The 17,593-nt window shown below is 46.0% G+C and overlaps 1 protein-coding gene across 2 annotated transcripts in view; it reads right to left on the bottom strand.

Moving 5' to 3' along the window:
* Nid1 (nidogen 1) overlaps window positions 1-17,593 on the bottom strand; it is a 71,999-nt gene that overhangs the window by 5,820 nt on the left and 48,586 nt on the right. For both annotated transcript variants that reach the window (XM_055603939.1, XM_055603938.1), the window contains exons 11-17: window positions 16,643-16,792; window positions 15,641-15,763; window positions 9,623-9,850; window positions 8,140-8,312; window positions 5,970-6,096; window positions 1,461-1,632; window positions 170-327 (exon numbers count right to left, since the gene is read on the bottom strand). In XM_055603939.1, the coding sequence (XP_055459914.1) occupies window positions 170-327; window positions 1,461-1,632; window positions 5,970-6,096; window positions 8,140-8,312; window positions 9,623-9,850; window positions 15,641-15,763; window positions 16,643-16,792 (1,131 nt within the window). The remainder of the gene's footprint in view (window positions 1-169; window positions 328-1,460; window positions 1,633-5,969; window positions 6,097-8,139; window positions 8,313-9,622; window positions 9,851-15,640; window positions 15,764-16,642; window positions 16,793-17,593) is intronic.

Raw genomic sequence — 17,593 nt, 5'->3', positions numbered from 1 at the left:
AGGCTATACGTTATGACAACACTTAAAATGGTAACACTTAACAATGTAAAAATTATTCTGAGCTTATTCGCTACACAGAAACAGGCAGTGGGTGAGATTTGCCAACTCTAGAGCAAGAAGAATAAGGACATGGAGACTTGTGTGCAGATGATGTCAGGCGTCCCATTACCTGCATCTACCCAGCAGAGCTGAGATGAGAATGCATCAAAGGTCAGGCCGTTGGGCAAGCCCAGGTTGTCCTGCGCCAGAATCCTCCGGTTGGTGCCGTCCATGTAAGAAGTCTCAATTTTGGGATTATCTCTGTTCCAATCTGTCCAGTAGAGGTTCCTGGAAGAGGTAGCAGAGGGGAAAGAAAGAGCAAGACCCCGAAAACACTTTAAAAAGGACCAGGTCGGAAGAGATCAGCAGACAAGAAACTAACACAGCTAAGGGAGATCCTGAGCTGCTAAGATGGATCTTAGGGTTAACTCAGCTCTTTGTTTAATTGGCTGATCTGTTACTAACAGCATCTCTTTTCTTTATAGTCTCTTGAGAAAATTTGGGTGGCTGAGGGGATAGCTCAGTAGCTACAGTGAGGACCCGAGTTCAATCCCCAGCATCGTGTTAAAAATAAAACCAAACCAAACAAAAAGCCAAGTGTGGTAACTCAGGGTTGTGATCTCAGTACTGGGAAGAAGGGGGCAGCCTGTCCTACTTGGAGAGACGGAGAGACACCCTTCTCAAAAAGAGGTGGACAACGCCTGAGGAATGACACACAAGGTCTGTTACCAAATACACACACACACACACACACACACACACACACACACACATAAACTTTGGACCTGATGTAAACAAACAGTAATTTCCCGAGGGACAAACTTACATAAAAGGCCATGGCGAAACACTGTGATTTGACTAAAGCAAGATGCAAACACGAGCAGAGAGAGCAGGGGAAATGTCTGCTGTGTGCGAGGTAGCTGAGTGGCCACAGTCCAAGTGATGTTATCGTCTCCAAGGGAATGTTTCAGAGTGTCTCGGAGATGGGGTCTGGGATGTAAGACTGAGAGCTTGCCATAGGGTGAAAAGAGAAATGGGCAGAAGGGGACTCCAGGATGCTCGAGCCACATCTGGTCCAACAAGGAGTGCCAGGGGCGTGGTGAAGAGCACCCAACACATATTCTCACAGCATTCACACCAAGTTGAGTGTTAGTTCACATTCAGCCTACGTAGAAATTACTCACTTTCTGAGCTATCACCCTACAAAGTCTCTTGACAAAAAAACAAAAGCAAAAACGTGAAACTGGAGCATGGCATGAAGTGTGCATTGTGGTGAGTGTGTCAGCACCTCATCAGCTCAGGAGAGCAACGCTGGCATCATGACCTGAGACCATCAGAAAAAGCCAGAGACTAAAAACAAAACAACAACAACAAAAACAAACAAACAAACAAAAACCCCAGATATGTGTAGGCAAACATACCCTCTTATGGGGTCTGTCACGATGCCTCTGGGATTCACCAACCCGGTGTCAAACAGCACTCGGCGCTGCGTGCCATCCATCTTTGCGACCTCTATTCGATCCAAGTGAGAGTCCGTCCAGAAGATAGTTCGGCCAAGATGGTCAAGGGCAATGCCTTCAGGGCTTCCAAGATCTAGAAGAAAACACCAAGTCATAACCGGACCTAGAGTTCTCTGGTTACTCAGTTATCTTAGATGTGGTGGTCAAACCTTGAGAAACCAAATGGGTATGTGAAACTCTTAGTTTTATAAGATCAGCAGTTTTCCAAGTGACAAATTCAAAAATGCTACCCAACCATCCTCATCCATCTATTGGGTATCACACTGGGAACCAGGAGGGTCACTGTGACAAAGATGCAGCCCTGTCCATCAAGAAGCCCACAGGCAACGGTCATTCAAAGTGAGGTCTAGTTTCTGTGGGCAGATGATACAGGATGAGGCTGAGTTTACCAGGGATGGGTTCTGGGGGAGCGGACATCTGTAAAAGGTAGTTCCTGAAGGACCAATGAAAGCTTATCAGATGAGAATCATGCATAAGTGTTTTCAGGTGTAAAGAAGATGACAAGGGGTTCGGAGTGGGTCGCAATTTTACATGGTCAGAGATCGTAAGAGGGAGGGAGTGGCCCGAGGTGAAATGGAGATGGAGGTGAGGAACTCAGAGCTTATCTCACTGATGAGCAGAAGGCACGGAATCTTTTTTGCTTTGTTTTGTTTTTTTTGTTTCCAGATAGGGTTTCTCTGTGAGGCTCTGGCTGTCCTGGACTCGCTTTGTAGACCAAGCTGGCCTCAAACTCACAGAGATCCACCTGCCTCTGCCTCCCAAGCGCTGGGAATAAAGGTATGTGCCACCATACTCAACAAAGGCAGAGAATCTTAGGTGGGGGTGGCACGGTAGATGTTTATTCCTTAGTCATTACAGGATGGGGATGCATTTCAGGAAATAATATTGCTGTCTACACTGTTAGTACTTGAATACAAGTGTAAAGAATAAAAAGAAGGTGTTTGGTGATTACAAATTATACTTTCCACTTGATTGCAAGCAAGACCCAGGTTAGCACTATGAAACTAAAAATATGAAGTTAAAGATATGAAATGACATTGTAGGATTTATTGGCATCGGGAGCTTCTTCCCCCGCCTCAATTAGAGGACTGAAGGTCGTTTGGCTTGGCTGGAGTGTAAGCAGGAAGGAAAGCAAACTGCACTACCCCAGGCATCCAGCAATGGAGAGAATCACCCCCGCACCCGCTCACCTATGTACAAAAGCAAGTTAACCTCTCATCTCGGCCTTTTCTAGAATGGAACACGCTGTGAAGGATAGTAACATTCCTGACAGGGGCAGAGGAGATGGCTCAGTTGGTAAAGGGTTTGCTGTGCAAGCATGAGGACCTAAGTTCAACTCCTACCACCCACATAAAAGCTAGGCATGGCAAAGTCACTTGTAATACTAGCACTGAGCAGGAAAAGACAAGAGGATCTCTGGGGCTTGTTGTCCTCCAGATGAGCCCAATCAATGAGCTCCAGGTAAGAGACTCTGGCTCAAAAAAAGAGAAAAAAAGGAAAAAAGTCAAGAGTGATTATGACAATCCCCTGATACTGATATGTACATGTGTGTGTACACCCCTGACGCAAACAGACACACAGAAGCCTCTGACAGGGGCTCGACCAGAGAACAGGGATTCAGAACCACAGATCAAATGAACAGATGGTTTATTACTATACCCAAAGAAGAGCTGCATGAAGTGTTAAGCTTTCCCATACCATAAGAGGCCCAGGAACAATGAGACTGTCTCCCAGGGGCTCCCTGTGGCTTTTCGACAGAACGAACGAACACACACACACACACACACACACACACACACACACACGCCACGCCCCAGCAGCCACTCAATCTGGGGAAAACTTGGAATGAGCACATCCTGTGGGATCCCCCAAGCAGCTCCCGCCTACTTCAGGGATGGGAGCCGCCCAGAGCATCTTCACAGGCTTCCAGAGGAAGCCTGTCAGGAGTGCATGTCATACCGTCACCTTCTACACAGCCTGGTCCTGATCTCAAACCCAAGAGCCACTTAGCCCTTTCTCCTCTCAACCAAGAAAATATGTCTCTGTGGGCTACACTTTCCAGAGGAATGAGCAAGCAAACACACACACACACACCCCTCCCTGTGTTGAGAAACAATGAGATCACAAGGGAATAGGTTTTTCCTTAAGGCTGTGCGGAATTTGAGTAGGATAGATACCTAGTGAGATCCCTCAGGAGGAAAAGAACACCACATCTCCAATACCTCCCCAGAAATGTTCTAGAACTCAGTCTCGGTCAAGGTCACATTTTTGGTTGATTCTGTGTGTTTTAAAGTTAGTTAATTTTGGCCTTTCTTCCAGCTCTCACTGTGCTTAAAAGTCCTTTGGCTGATTTCTGGCGCCAAAGGCAACAGGAAATAGCAGACAGTGACCTATTCCTCTCTTCCTCCAAGATTTGAAATAAAATCCCAGATAAGAGCAACAACATTTTCAACACAGAAGCAAAAAGGCATTTCCAAGTTCTCTTCACTAAGCCAGAGTGTGAAAGCTAACCAACATCATTGAAATAGCCCATCAGCTCTCAGAAAAGGCCCCACGAGCCAAGTGCAAAGCCAGGGTTGTCTCAGCCTCAGCTTGGTTCCAGATGTGTTATCTCTAAGAAAGGAAACAAGGAAGAGGGGAAATGGCCACGGGGGTAGATCCTTACAGATTATTAACTGTTGGAGGGATGCTAAATCAGAAGTTAAATATTTTACAGAGGAAGTAGAGCTTCATGCAGCTGATGTCAACATGACAATAGCTTCTGAGCAAAAAGAGTCCCAAATCTATTGAGTCATGGCTGAAGCTACTCAAGTTCTTTAACCATTTCACTACTGGGGAACTTTCACAGATCCTAGAGTTTTTGGTAGAATGGTTAAACATACTTGTGTAGAATGGGTTTTTCTTTTTTCTTTTTTTTTTTTTTTTAAACTGAGAACTGCACCCAGGGTCTCACACATGATAGGCAACTGCCATGTTGTAACTTTTTGAGGCAGGGTGTTATTGTCGCCCAGGCTGACCTAGAGCTTGCTCATCCTGTAGCCCGGTCTAACTTTGAACTTGTGATCCTTTTGCTTCAGCCCCTCAAAGTAGCTGAGATGGCAAGCCTAAAACAGTGGGCCTGGCCATTCTTTATTTATTGAATTGAAGGTTTTAAAATGATGTGTATTTTGCTGGGCATGGTGGAGCACACCTTTGATCCCAGCACTCCTGGAGGCAGAGGCAGGTGGATCTCTTCTCTGAGTGGATATCTGTGAGTTCGAGGCCAGCCTGGTCTACAAAGCAAGTCCAGGGCAGCCAAGGTTACACAGAAGAATCCTGTCTCAAAAAAAAAAAAAAAGTGTATTTCTCTATTCAAGCAGGCATCTAGATGAGGTTAATTGTTGACATTAGGCTGTGTCAATGTAACACACATTTTTTGTCACATTTTTTGACACATATCAGCCAAGACAGAATTCTTTGTGAGAGTTGATCCTCCCCCTAGTTGGACTCCAGGGGAGAGCTAAGGAGAGGAAAGGTATGTTGAGGTAGGCAAAAGAAACTACCCTTATCCCAAGATGCCATATTTAGAAATGACAACTCTTTAACACCAACACAGCCTTGGAAATAGACTCTATTTTCAGAGTTGGGTGTGGTGACATATGCTTGTAACCCAGTATTAGGGAGGAAGAGGCAAGAAAGGCAGGATTTCCAGGCTAGTCAAGGCTGTCAAACATTGGCTTAAAATAAATAAACAGGAGCCAAAATAGCTCAGTTGGGAGAATGTTAGAATGAAGACAGAAATAAAGAAATAAACAAATAAATAATATGACATAAGCAAGCTGAGTGGTGGTGCATGCATACAATCCTAACACTTGGGAGGTAGACGCAAGAAGATCATGAGTTCAAGGTCATCCTCATCTATTTAATGAGTCTGAATATAGTCTGGTTTATATGAGATCCTGTCTCAAAAAAAAATCAAATAATAAATAGTTTTCAACTTCTGAGTATCTGTCAATATTCTTGTAGGTTTCTTGACTGTTCCATCCACCCACTGACTTTGACTAAACCCTCATGGAGCACCCTGTGAGAAGCAATTGTAGGCTCAGAAGCTAGAGGAATAAATGGAATGCTGAGTTTGGTCTCATGACACGCAAAGATGGACTATGTAAGCCCCCAGAGAAGGCACAGGCACATGCCTCGTTTCAGTTTTATTATCCCAAGACAAGCGGGTAACCTCAGCCAGGATGTCCCTGATTTAATGACTCAAGTGATGTGTGGGAAATTTCAGAGCGACTGAAAAGGTCAGAGTGTGGAGGCAGAGGACCTGGCCCCTTGCAAACCAGGCAGCTTACTCTCCATCCCTCACCTCCTGCCAAGAGCAATGTGGGCTGCTAGGAGCAGCAACCAAAGGAACGGCATTTGCTTGCCCACCTTGTCGAATGATGGTGGTTGGCTCTCCTCCGTGTAGGCTGGCTCTCCCAATGGAAGGTTCGCTGATGTCTGTCCAGTAAACCACTTTGTCCACGCAGTCAAAGGCCAGTCCGATGATGACTTTTGCCTGGAAGGGATGCCAGTGTTGAGAGCAGATCACCCACTAGCTAGTTTTGCCTTGAATCATCCCATGTTCCTATATATCCTCAGATAGCATTTTAAATAAAGTAAATATGGTTCGTCCATTCACATGTTTATTGCTGAATTGTAGAAACTATAATTCAGGGGGGGAAAAAAACCTCTTTTCTAGATACATGTGTGTTTGTACTTCTACATTTGTGTATATGTATGTTATGTTATGTATGTATGTATTTGTATGTATGAGCATGTCTCCTATGTTTCTAGCTAGGTTTTCACTTTCTCCAATTTTTTAATTAATGTGTATGTGTTTATGTTTGTGTCTGTATGTGTATCACAAATATTCAAGAGCCCGTGGAAGCCGGAAGAATGCGTTGGATCCCCTAGAGCTGGAGTCCCACGTGTTTGTGACCTGACTAACCTGGGTGCTGGAAACCGAATGGCTCCTCCACAAAAGCAGCAAAAGTGCTTTTAACCTCTGAGCCGTCTTCTGGCCCCAAGAACAAACATTTCAAATGTACAAGGCCCCACAATGAGCACTACAAAGCATTAAAGAGTGAAATTAACACTGACAAAGGGGCACTAGAAAAGTATAGATCAGGTTAATGGATTCTGCAGTTTAATATTGCCAAAACATCAGCTCTCCCTAGTGACAGTTTCAGTGACTCTGTGTCTCCTTTGCTAAAGTTAAACCAAGCCGTTTGGTTTTGCTTTCGTTTGATTGTTATTGGGTCTTACGTGTAACAGTGGCTGGCCTCGAACACCCTGGAGACGCGGCTAGCCTGGACCTCACAGAGGTCTGCCTCCTGGGTGCTGGGAGTAAGGGTATGAGGCACTGCGAATGGCGACTATTTCGGTCATTTGTCTGTTTTTAGTAGGACAAAGGAGTTTATTCCTCCCCCTCTCATGCCTGCTGCTCATGTCTGTAATCTCAGAATCTGGGCGGCAGAGGCCAAGAGTTTGAAGCTGACTTTGACTACAGTAACACGTTCAAGTGTAGCCTGACATATAGGAGAAGACTGTCTTAAAAATAAATAAATAAATGAATGAATAAATGATCTCAGCTAGTTCAAACAGCCTAAGAAAGGAACTCACACCTCCCTGACTTTGAGCTCTCCTATAATGGAAACCGAGTAACACTGGCTGGCATAAGGTTAGCTGGAGGGACCAGCACAGGAGACCAAAGCGCCCAGAAACAGCCTCTCACTCACACCTAAAATGGTATTTTGACAAGGTTACTGAGGTGCCAAGCAAAAAAAATATGGTTTGCTTAGCGAATGGTGCTGGATGATCTGAATAAACACATGGGGAATGGCAGAAACAGCCCTCGGGTTGACCTCAGACCATAGGTAAAAATTAAAGGCTGAGTCTATCGCACTCCTTTTAGAAATCTCGAGAGAACATTGCCACAGCGTTCTGAATAAACTCATTGACAGGCCAAGCTTGCAGAATAGACGTTCCCAGATCACAGACCGTCACTTCTCAGTTTGTTACAGTAGGAATACATTATGCATTTAGACTTTCTTTAGATGTAGACTGTTAGCCAGTCATGGTAGTGCACGCCTTTAGTCCCAGCATGAACCTCTGTGAGTTCGAGGCCAGCCTGGCCTATGAAGCAAGTCCAGGACAGCTAGTGCTTTTATACATAGAAATTCAAAAAACAAAACAAAAGATGTAGATTGCTTATTAAATTATTATTTACAAATGAATATCACAAATATAACTACTATATTATATCATATTACATTACACGTAACTATTAAGTATTTTGGTATTATAGGGTGTTGTGCCATATAATATACTATATTTAGCTATTAACTCCTTGATATTATATTTCTTATATTATACTATCTTGGTATTATGCTATATTATAGTTCTTTTATACATAGTTATTAACAATATAAGCATCGACTTATGTTATAATTCAGTGCTTATGTTAATTATCCTGGAATTACATTCTGCTACTGTATTATATGTAACCATTATTTTGGTAGTCAGGCCCCTAGAGCTGGGACCGTCATCCAAAACTCACAGGGATGTGGAGAAAGGCCTTGGCTTCAGTCTTCTTCATGGTGTTTCTCTCCAGGGGTAGGCGTTCAATCTTCCCAGTCTGGGCAAAGAGTAAGTGTGTCCCTGGGGGCAGGGGGATGACGGCTGTAGGTACTACGGGTCCTTGGTGAATAGGGGGAGCCACTGTACTCAGACCTAGAGGGCAAGAAATGGTCAGTGAATGAGGGCTGTGAACACCAGAACCGTGTTCTCATACTCAAACATGTAGGCACATCTATGCATACATGTGTGAACACACAGGTACATACACATGTGCATATATGTGAACATATGAATACATGTGCATGTGTGTTCATGCAACCATCTTCATACCACCCTAGGTCTTGTCACATTTATTGACTTTAAACAGCACAGCCAGCCTCAATACCCATTTTCTGTCTGTAAACTCCAGAGGCAAAATGCCTTCAGCCATCCAAAGGACAGGGCAGAACCCAAGTGTAGTATTACAGGTCCAGGAGGATAAAGAGCTGGCTTCGTTCCCTCTTATACGATGACTTGGTTATTCATGCGCTGGCTAGATGCTGGACTGGTGTGAGAGCCAAAGTAGTGCTGGGAGCAATAGCCAGGGCACCTCCATTCTTTTACAGTGGATGAACGCGTCAATGAAGGCACCTGTACACTCTGTCCATTGCTGTGGGATGGGGCATCCTCTGACCTCGTGAGCAGAAATAGGTCCACCTAGGCTCTCCAGACCAATAGGCTGGCAAGGCGCTCATCCACGGTCTGATGTGGCCTGGCCTGCTTGACTTGCTGTGTGACCTGTTGACCTTGACCCTGGCTGGTCCCCTGATTCCCTCAGCAAAGGAGTTCCGTGGGCAGAGGGAGGGGAGGGTTGGCACAGCCTGTGCCACAGGCTGGCCAGGTACTGTCTTTTTACTGCGCACACTGGACGTGTGCCTGTCTGAGCTTCTCTTTGGCTGTTTAAAGGGAGAGCTGGCCGGATGTGGAGCATCCTTAATATCCCAGCACTTAGGTGAAGGCAAGATCAGGAATTCAAGTTTATCTTTGGCTAACATGGCTACGCTGTCAATTACAGAACAGTTCCCAACATGAGATCCTGCCTCAGGGATAAAAAAAAAAAAAAAAAAAAAAAAAAAAGACTGAAGCATATTAAGGTCCAAGGGCCTGGCTGCACAGGAACATGTATTAAAAAGATAAAAACAGGTCTCTCCAGTAGAGTGAGTAAGGCTTTTGGGAGGGCCGAGGGCCCACAGCATCCCTGTCCAGTCACAAGACCAGCAGTGCCCTCCCTGGGTCTGCCACAGCCCAACGAGGAATGTTCCAGAGCACTTGTATACCCGGAGATAGAAGAGAAGAGCATAGGTCAGATGCAAGAGGGGACAAGAGGTGACAGGCCAGGAGAATACAAACAGGGAGACCAGGCCACACATCCACTAGCACAGGTTGTTCCGGTACACGAGTCTACCTGACATCCGTCCACTTACACGGGGGTCTCATCCCAGGCGGGGTGCGGGTACCCTCCAGCTCCCGACCGTCGCGGTCCACACACCAGCAGTAGCCAGTGCTGTGGTGGCACTGGGTGGGCGCGTAGTGCCCGTCCTCATCACACTGGGGTACGAACGTTCCCAGCAGCACGGGCCGCTGCGCATCCGCCGCCCCGGCCGCTCCCAGGATGTGCTCGCGTTCCAGCTGACACCGCGTCTTCCCCACCTCTGTCGGTGAGAAGCAGAGCAGAGTGTCAGTCAAGCCAGGCGCGGTGTGGCCCAGTGCCACAGGGGTGACCCAGCAGCACTGGCTTTTTATTCATTTTTTCTTTTCAAATTCAAGACATCGTTTTGAGAGCCGGGGATGTAGCTTGCATAGCATGCAACAAGCCCTGGGCTCAGAAGTTCAAGGTCATCTTCAGCCCTGAGTTCATGATTAGCTCGACCTTCTCTCAAAATAAAACAAAACAAAACCCATAAGGACTTCAAGGCCAGCTGGTCTACATAGTAATATCCTGTCTTTAAAAAAAAAAAAATCATTTATACCTGTAGATTTTCTTTTCTATACAGTTCTTTTAATTTTTTTTAAAAGGCAAAACAGACATAAATAAAATAAAATAAAATGCTTTTAAATGAACAATTCAGTGGTGTTCAGCATTCACAGCAATGTTCAGTTAGTTATGGTTTGTTTGTATCTGAACCATTTCATCACCCTTAAAAGGAAACCTCATGCCTGGAGAGCAGATATTGCCATGTTTCCAAAGTTCCCAATCTCCATCCTCTCTGTGGACTTTCTCATTTTGTGTTGTCTCATACAAATGAAACCACAGGATGTGTGTGGCCCCGCATCTGGCTTCCTTCTCTTAGCAGATCTTCCAGGCCCATCCTCACTGTGATGCCCATTAATCCCCCTTCTCTTCAACAGCTGGATGAACACTCCATCGTAGAGAAAAGCCACACGTTGTCCAACCATACTTCCGCTGATGGACAGCCCTGGGCTTTGTTCAGGGGCATTGTAAGTTTATCCAATTTGGTGATGGCAGAGTGAAAGAATTCTTCTTTTACCCTCCCATGCTCCGTGTGATCTACATCGAATCCAAGCCAAAGAGTTTGGAGACCAAAGACCATGAAACACTCGCCAGCCTCTGTGTGCTTTCCCCCTAGTGAAGGCCCATGTCTGCCCCGGAATCTGGTCTCTAACTTGTACATCTCACATTCCAAAGCAGGGAAATGCTGCAAGAAGCTTAGGAAGTCGGGCTATGGGGTAAGCCTGAAATCTCAGCACTTGCGGATGCTGATGCAGGAGGATTAGAAGTTCAAGAACAATCTGTCTCAAACGAAGCAAAACAAAACTTGACGTAGAATAAACAACTCCTAAATATGCAGAGTTGCAGCTGTCTCACATCCTCTGGAGTCTAGCCACCGTGGGGACCAGTAGAGCGCAGTTCACCTCTGGAGCATGAATCGCATAAAGACATTGAGAAGCATTGCCTGGCCCATCCACCCAGACTGGGATGAAGCCCTGATCTCCCCCAGGAGGACTTCTCACAACCCCTCCCCCAATGCTGGGTCCAATGTTTCAGGTGAGCTCCAAGGCCCTCCAGGTGGTGGGTACCCTAAGACCAGAGACTCTGGGGTCCCATGACCTGAAGGAGTTGTTCTCTGTCTCCCAGCAGACTCAGGGCTCTCAAAGGGTAGAGGTTGGCTCTTTTCTCCCTTTACTGAGAACATGCACTGGGCTGCTGATAAATGCAGAATTCAAGAGTGATTTCAAGAGCAGCTTGAGTGGGGTGTTGGAAGTAAAGGCACTTAGGTTGTTTGAGAGTGAACGGGAGGCCCTGAGGAGGAGGCAGCAGCCTGGCTCTAGAATCTTAGTCACAGAGGGTAACTATAGGGTAAAATCTAAAGCCTCTGGGTGAAACCTCTTGTCTCTACCAGACTGGTCTGTAGGCAATGTCTGTGGGGGGATTTTCTTAATTGCTAATTGTTGTGAGAGTATCCAGCTCAATTTGAGGAGTGGCACCATCCCTAGGCATGTGGGTCTGGGCCGTATAAGAAAGCTTGCTTAAGCAAGCCAGGGGGAGCATAAAGTAAGCAATGCTCACTCATGCTCTCTGCTCCAGGTCCTGCTTGGAGTTTCTTGCCCTGGCTTCCTTTGGTGATATACTGTAACCTGTAAACTGAAATAAACCCTTTCCTCCCCACGCTGCTTTTGGTAAGAATTGTTTCATCACAGCACCAGGAAAACAAACCAGAGCACACTAAAAAGAAACAATGTACCCTGTTAACCTCCAACGCAATCAGGTGAGGTCATGGCACTCAGGGCACCAGTAACAACAGCCAGGCTGGTGTCCAAACCTGAGTGGGAAAAAGCAAAGGGAAGCAACAGGCTTTTGGGAACACATGGACTCCAGCTACTGAAGAGGTACATCCTACCAGGCACAGATTGAAACAAGGGGTGGGGAGGGAGTGGTAGGGTAAGGGGGTTGGGTGAGGGGGACTGTCCCTTACTTGAAGTGCAATCCAACAAACTGGAAGCTCTGGTTCTTAGGAATTCTCAGAAGTGAACACTCTGACTAGAAATTGCCTGAGGACACAATCAAAGTTATACAGAATGGGGACACTGGACAAAGAATGCCCAGGTATAAGGGGACAGAATTTTTTTTTTTTTTTTGGTTCTTTGAGACAGGGTTTCTTTGTCCTGGACATGTTCTGTAAACCAGGCTGGCCTCGAACTCACAGAGATCCGCCTGCCTCTGCCTCCCTGAGTCTGGGGTTACCGGCATGCCCCACCACCCCTGGTTGTTAAATACTTTCAAACACTTTCCCCAAAAGAACACAAGAGAGTTCTGGCCCCCAAACCACCCTTCTAGAAGCTGAGGGAAACTAAAGGTCACACAGAATGAGAATCAGAAGACTGTGGAAGTCAAACTCCTCACAAAACCACTTAAGAATAGGACAGACAAATGGACACAGTGCCAACAGGACATTCAGGAGATATTAAGCTGGAGGCAAACCCACAAAAAGGAGATGAGGCAGGACAGACAGAACAACAATGAATCCTAATTAGGGAGAAGTCCAAAACAAGGCAACGGAACTCAGAGGAGAAATGAAAAGAAAACGTCATTTCAGAAATGAAATCTGAGCCAGGCCTGTGGCCCCAGCTACTTGGGAGGATGAGGCAGGAGGATGACAAATTCAAGGCCTGCCTGGGCTATAGAATGAATTCAACATCAGCCTTGGTATGTTAGCCAGACACTGTCTCAAAAACTAAACACAAAGTCAGTCTGGAGACAATAAGATGCCTCAGTAGGTAAAGGCGCTAGCCACCAAGCCTGAGTTTCATCTGAGTTTGAACCCACATGGTGGAAGAAGAGAACCGACTCCCACGAGTTGTCCTCTGATCTCCACTCCAATGATGTGGTGTGCATACACACACAGACACAGACACACACACAATGAATAAAAATGGCTCTTTTATTTGTCTTGTTTTGTTGTAGAGAGAACTAAAGATACAGCCTAGTGGTAGAGTGCTTGCCTAGCACATTGTGAGGGCCCAGTCTCAGTTCCCAACAGAGAAGAAGAAGAGGATGGCAGAGGAAGAGGAGAAAAAGGCAGGCACTGCAGGGGAGAAGCTTTAGGAGGTAGGGCTGGAGACGGTAGGCTACTGAGGGGGACAATAGAATGCTAGTCCCTTCCTTTTCTTGTTTCTTGGCCACCGTGATCTGACTCATTTCCCCCTACCATGAATTTCCCACCATAAAGCTGGGCATCTCCACAGACTCAAAGACAAACAGTATGCCAGGAGCCAGAATTAAACTTCCTTCCTTAAGTTGCCTCTGTCAAGCATGTTATCGCAGAACAACAAAAGCAAGCAACGCATCCGACAACCCAAGGACATGGAAATAGGCCTTCATCACAGTGAATTTTCCAGCCCACGGACCTTGGATTTTCCAACCTTCAGAACTATGATAAAAGAACTTCTGTTGTTTATAAGCCATGTAGTCCATAGTTGTCTGATATAGCCATCTAAGCAGAATATAACACACCTCCACAGCCAATCCCCTCTCTCGTTACAGAGAGGACTTCTGAGTTTCCATGTATGCGTTCCATTTTTCTTACATACACATGAACATTAGTTTTCACACTGGTTTACATCTTATATAAGCAGGATCTCTCACTCATGTACCATATATATGTAACCTTTTATAATTTATTTCAACAATATCCTTTGAGTCCATTTGTTTTGCCTGCTGCCTATTGCTTCATAGCACAATTTAAACAAAAGTCATGCATCTGCTCTTCTTGTTGCTAGATATTCAGATTGTTTTCTGATTATCAATAATACATAAACATTCTTGTGCGTTTCTAGGACATGTCCTCTTGGGTATATAACCAGATGTTGGACTTCTTCTGAGAACAACATTAAATAAACAAACAATCTTAGCAAATAGCTCCTATTAATGTTATCATTGTCCCATCTTCACGTCCCAGACTACAGGTCTAGATCTGTTTCTGTTTAGTAAACAGAGCCTTAAGGACAGGGCAACGAGTCAGACTTAAAAAAAAAAAATCAAAACAAAAACTCAGACATCTGTTTCTCTTTGAACCGGAGGGGTGAAGCCAACCCACAGAAATAATGAATGCTGGTTGTTTTAACAGCAGCTGGAATGCCTCCCTCGGCCTAAGTGGCTGGGACTGCTTCTCTGTGTGTCCTGCCCTTTAAATCTGTGGGCAGAACTATAGACACAACTCAGAAACAGAAGGTGGTCCCTCTTCTCATTTGGCAGCGTGTGTGTGTGTGTGTGTGTGTGTGTGTGTGTGTGTGTGTGTGTGTGTGAGATTGTACACATATGCACACATGTGAAGGAACGCAGTGGAGGTCAAAGGACAACTTGTAAGAGTCAATTCTCTCTTCCCACCATGTGTCTTCTGGGGATCAAACTTGGGTTGCCAGACTTGGGGCAGCAAGCACCTTTACCACCTCATGGCACCCAGCTCTCTTTCTGCTTCTTAGTTGCTGGTGAGGTACTTTTGCTCCAGGTTCTCCACCATGAGGTTCTGCTTCACCCCATCCCAAAGCAACAGCTTCAACAGACAATGGGCTGAAATCATGACCAGAACAAAATTTCCCTTCTTCAGGTTGATTGTCTTAGGTGTTTGAAAACTGACAAACACCAGCCCTGCGTGTTCCCAGCAGGTTCTGTCCCGCCAGCAGCCAACTACCCTCATTTGTTCACCGGCCTTTGTGGGGAGCCTTACAAGTTCTCCATCTCAGTCCAGGCCTGGCTTGGGGATTCCGGGTGCCTACCTGCCAGCAAGGGTCCACTCAAGTGTCAGGTAAGTGGAAACCCCCAAAGCTGCACATTCAGGTCAGGTAACAGGTGTTGTAGAACAGTCTGAGCTTTAGTCATACCTCCCCACAGCTTGGGCCCTTCACCTCATCTCTCCAGTATACTTTCCATCCCCCAACACTCCGGGCTCCTACTGATTTTATGTCGGTGTGACTGGCCCAGTCACCTATGTATGGATGCCCCAGATCTTGGTCACAACATTCTGGGTGGCTCTGGATGGCACTCTTTAGGTTGACATATTAAGTGCATTTTTCTTCCTAGCGTCATTCAGTCACATAAAGACCTGAGCAGAACATGGAAAAACCTGCTCCTCTTCTGAATGAGAGAGAACTCTTGTTCGGACATGGTGGTGCATGACTTTAATCCCGGCACTCTGGAGACAGAGGTAGAAAGACCTCTGTGAGTTCGAGGTCAACCTAGTTTACATAGTGAATTGCATGCTAGCCAAGGCTACATTGTAAGAACAGAGAGAAAGAGATTCTGTCTAATAGCCTTCAAACCAGAGATCATTTGTCTCCTGTGTTTTTGATCAAACCAAACATAAGACTTTTCCGGGTCAGGACTTACTGTGCCATAAGCTTTCCTGCTTCTGTGACCGTCACAGCTGAACTACACAGGTTATAAAGACATTAGTGGGCCACCAGCTGCTAACACCCCATCTTACCCCCTGGCACACATCGGAAGCCATCCCCCTGATAGCCAGGCTTGCACTGGCATGTGAAGGATCCTGGTGTGTTGTAGCAGACAGCATCAGGGTGACATCGGCTGAGCTGGCATTCATCCACGTCTGCAAGACAGCCACGGGCCCAGAGACCATGAGATTGCTTCCAGAATTTGTGGTTGATACAATAATTTAATCCATGCACTCAACCTGCTTTTAATTAGAGACCAGGGACTTTGAACTCACTAAATATTAATTTTTAAGACACTCACACCCCAGCTTCTATCTAGTACATTTACAAATGTGTTTCATGTGGCAATGTTTTCAGGAAACATCGAACTTGCAAAAGGAAAAGTCTGCACTGTTGGATAACGCCTTCCCCCGCCCCGCATTGCAACCAGGAGGTTCTAGAACTCTTAAGTGTTTAGAGAAAATTATATAGTCAACAATGGAGAGACAGTATATGTGAAATCTTTGCTGAACTTATGTTTAGTATAATGTTGCGTAATTGAACAAATCAAGAGCCCTGAGTTACACTGTTACTGTTACAAGTGCCCCGACAGCCAATTATAGGCTAATCCCAATCCTGGAAAACTTCTGTGATGTCATTTCATCTGACTTCAAAATGGGAACTTTGCTTCTTGTGCAGGCAAGCCCACTGCATACAAAGATGGACATTAAGCTCTATGAAAGCAAAGACCATGTTTGCAAAAAAAAAACAAAAACAAGCAATCCCGGTTCCCATCAGTTATCCAAGTTATCCAATGCTGCCTAAAGAAGCAAGCCTTGGGGTCAGGGGAAGCCAAGTAGGTCCCAAATGAGGACAACTCTCCAAGAAAATGTGCAGTTCCAGGTGCTGGCAAGATAGGAAAGGCCACCTTCTCCCTCACGGGAGGGAAAAGAACATCTTTCTTATATACAGGGTGTGCTGGTGATTAGCGTACAGTAAGTACCACCCAGGCCACCCTTTCAGGGTATACAGGGAAACTGAGAGCCACCACATACCTTGGCAGGCTCTGCCATCCCCAGAGAAGCCAGGCAGGCAGGAACAGGTGTAGGAGGAGCCACCCATATAGATGCACTGGGCCCGCTGGGGGATATCACAGTTGTGGAGACCGGTTTCACAGTAGTTGATGGGCCGCTGATCCACGACAGCTTAAAAGCAAGTACATGAACACATGCCTTTGGAAGAAGGTCTCAGAGCAGGCAGGAACCCCTCCAAGCTCTCTGTGCACCAGTGAATTGGCTCAGTGGGGATCTGAGAAGGGGTCTGTGTCCAGGTGCTCCCTGGGTCCAGACCATCCCATCCCCTAGAGTCATTTTCCGTTCCATTGAACCTAGGGTCTCATGCTCCTGAAGTCCGGCCAATGAGCTGCATCTCTAGCCCAGGCTAGCCTAGAATTTATTCTGTCAGGCCAAGCAAGCCTTGAACTGGGATCCCTACACCCCCATCTTAGCCTCTCAATAATGGGCCTGCATCCCCAGGTTTGGCTTGTTTTTGAGCAATGGAAGCCATTATTCAAACAACTTATACAGAATTTGATCTATAGACAAACAGAAGGCTGGGGACCAGGGGAGAAGACAAAATATTGGCCTGCGACTCCCCATGCCCTCCTAGGGAGCTCCTTGAGACACCTCCAGGGCCTCCACAGGCTGTAAAAAATACTCATGTCTAATTACCTCATTTTGAACATGGAGAGCTAAGGCCTGGGAGGTTAAGCATCTTGCTGAGAACTGTTGTCAAGGAGAAGACATCATCACAGCCCCTGTCCAGCTCTACCCTGCTCTCAAGTAAGTGTGGCCTTGGGGAATGGGCAGACCTAGGCCAACCTGCCTCCTCCACATAGGCCCCAGGTTAGATCTCAGTGAGATCTAATTCTTTCATAGTCGACCACCCATACTTGAGCCAACCAGGGATGTCAATGGTGTTGCATTAAAAGCAAACTTTAGAGCCTC

Source organism: Psammomys obesus, unplaced genomic scaffold (assembly GCF_907164565.1).
Source record: "Psammomys obesus unplaced genomic scaffold, mPsaObe1.curated_primary_1811, whole genome shotgun sequence".
Classification (NCBI taxonomy): Eukaryota; Metazoa; Chordata; class Mammalia; order Rodentia; family Muridae; genus Psammomys; species Psammomys obesus.
Note: the sequence above shows the minus strand (reverse complement) of the source record. Positions and strands in the feature narration are given on the sequence as shown.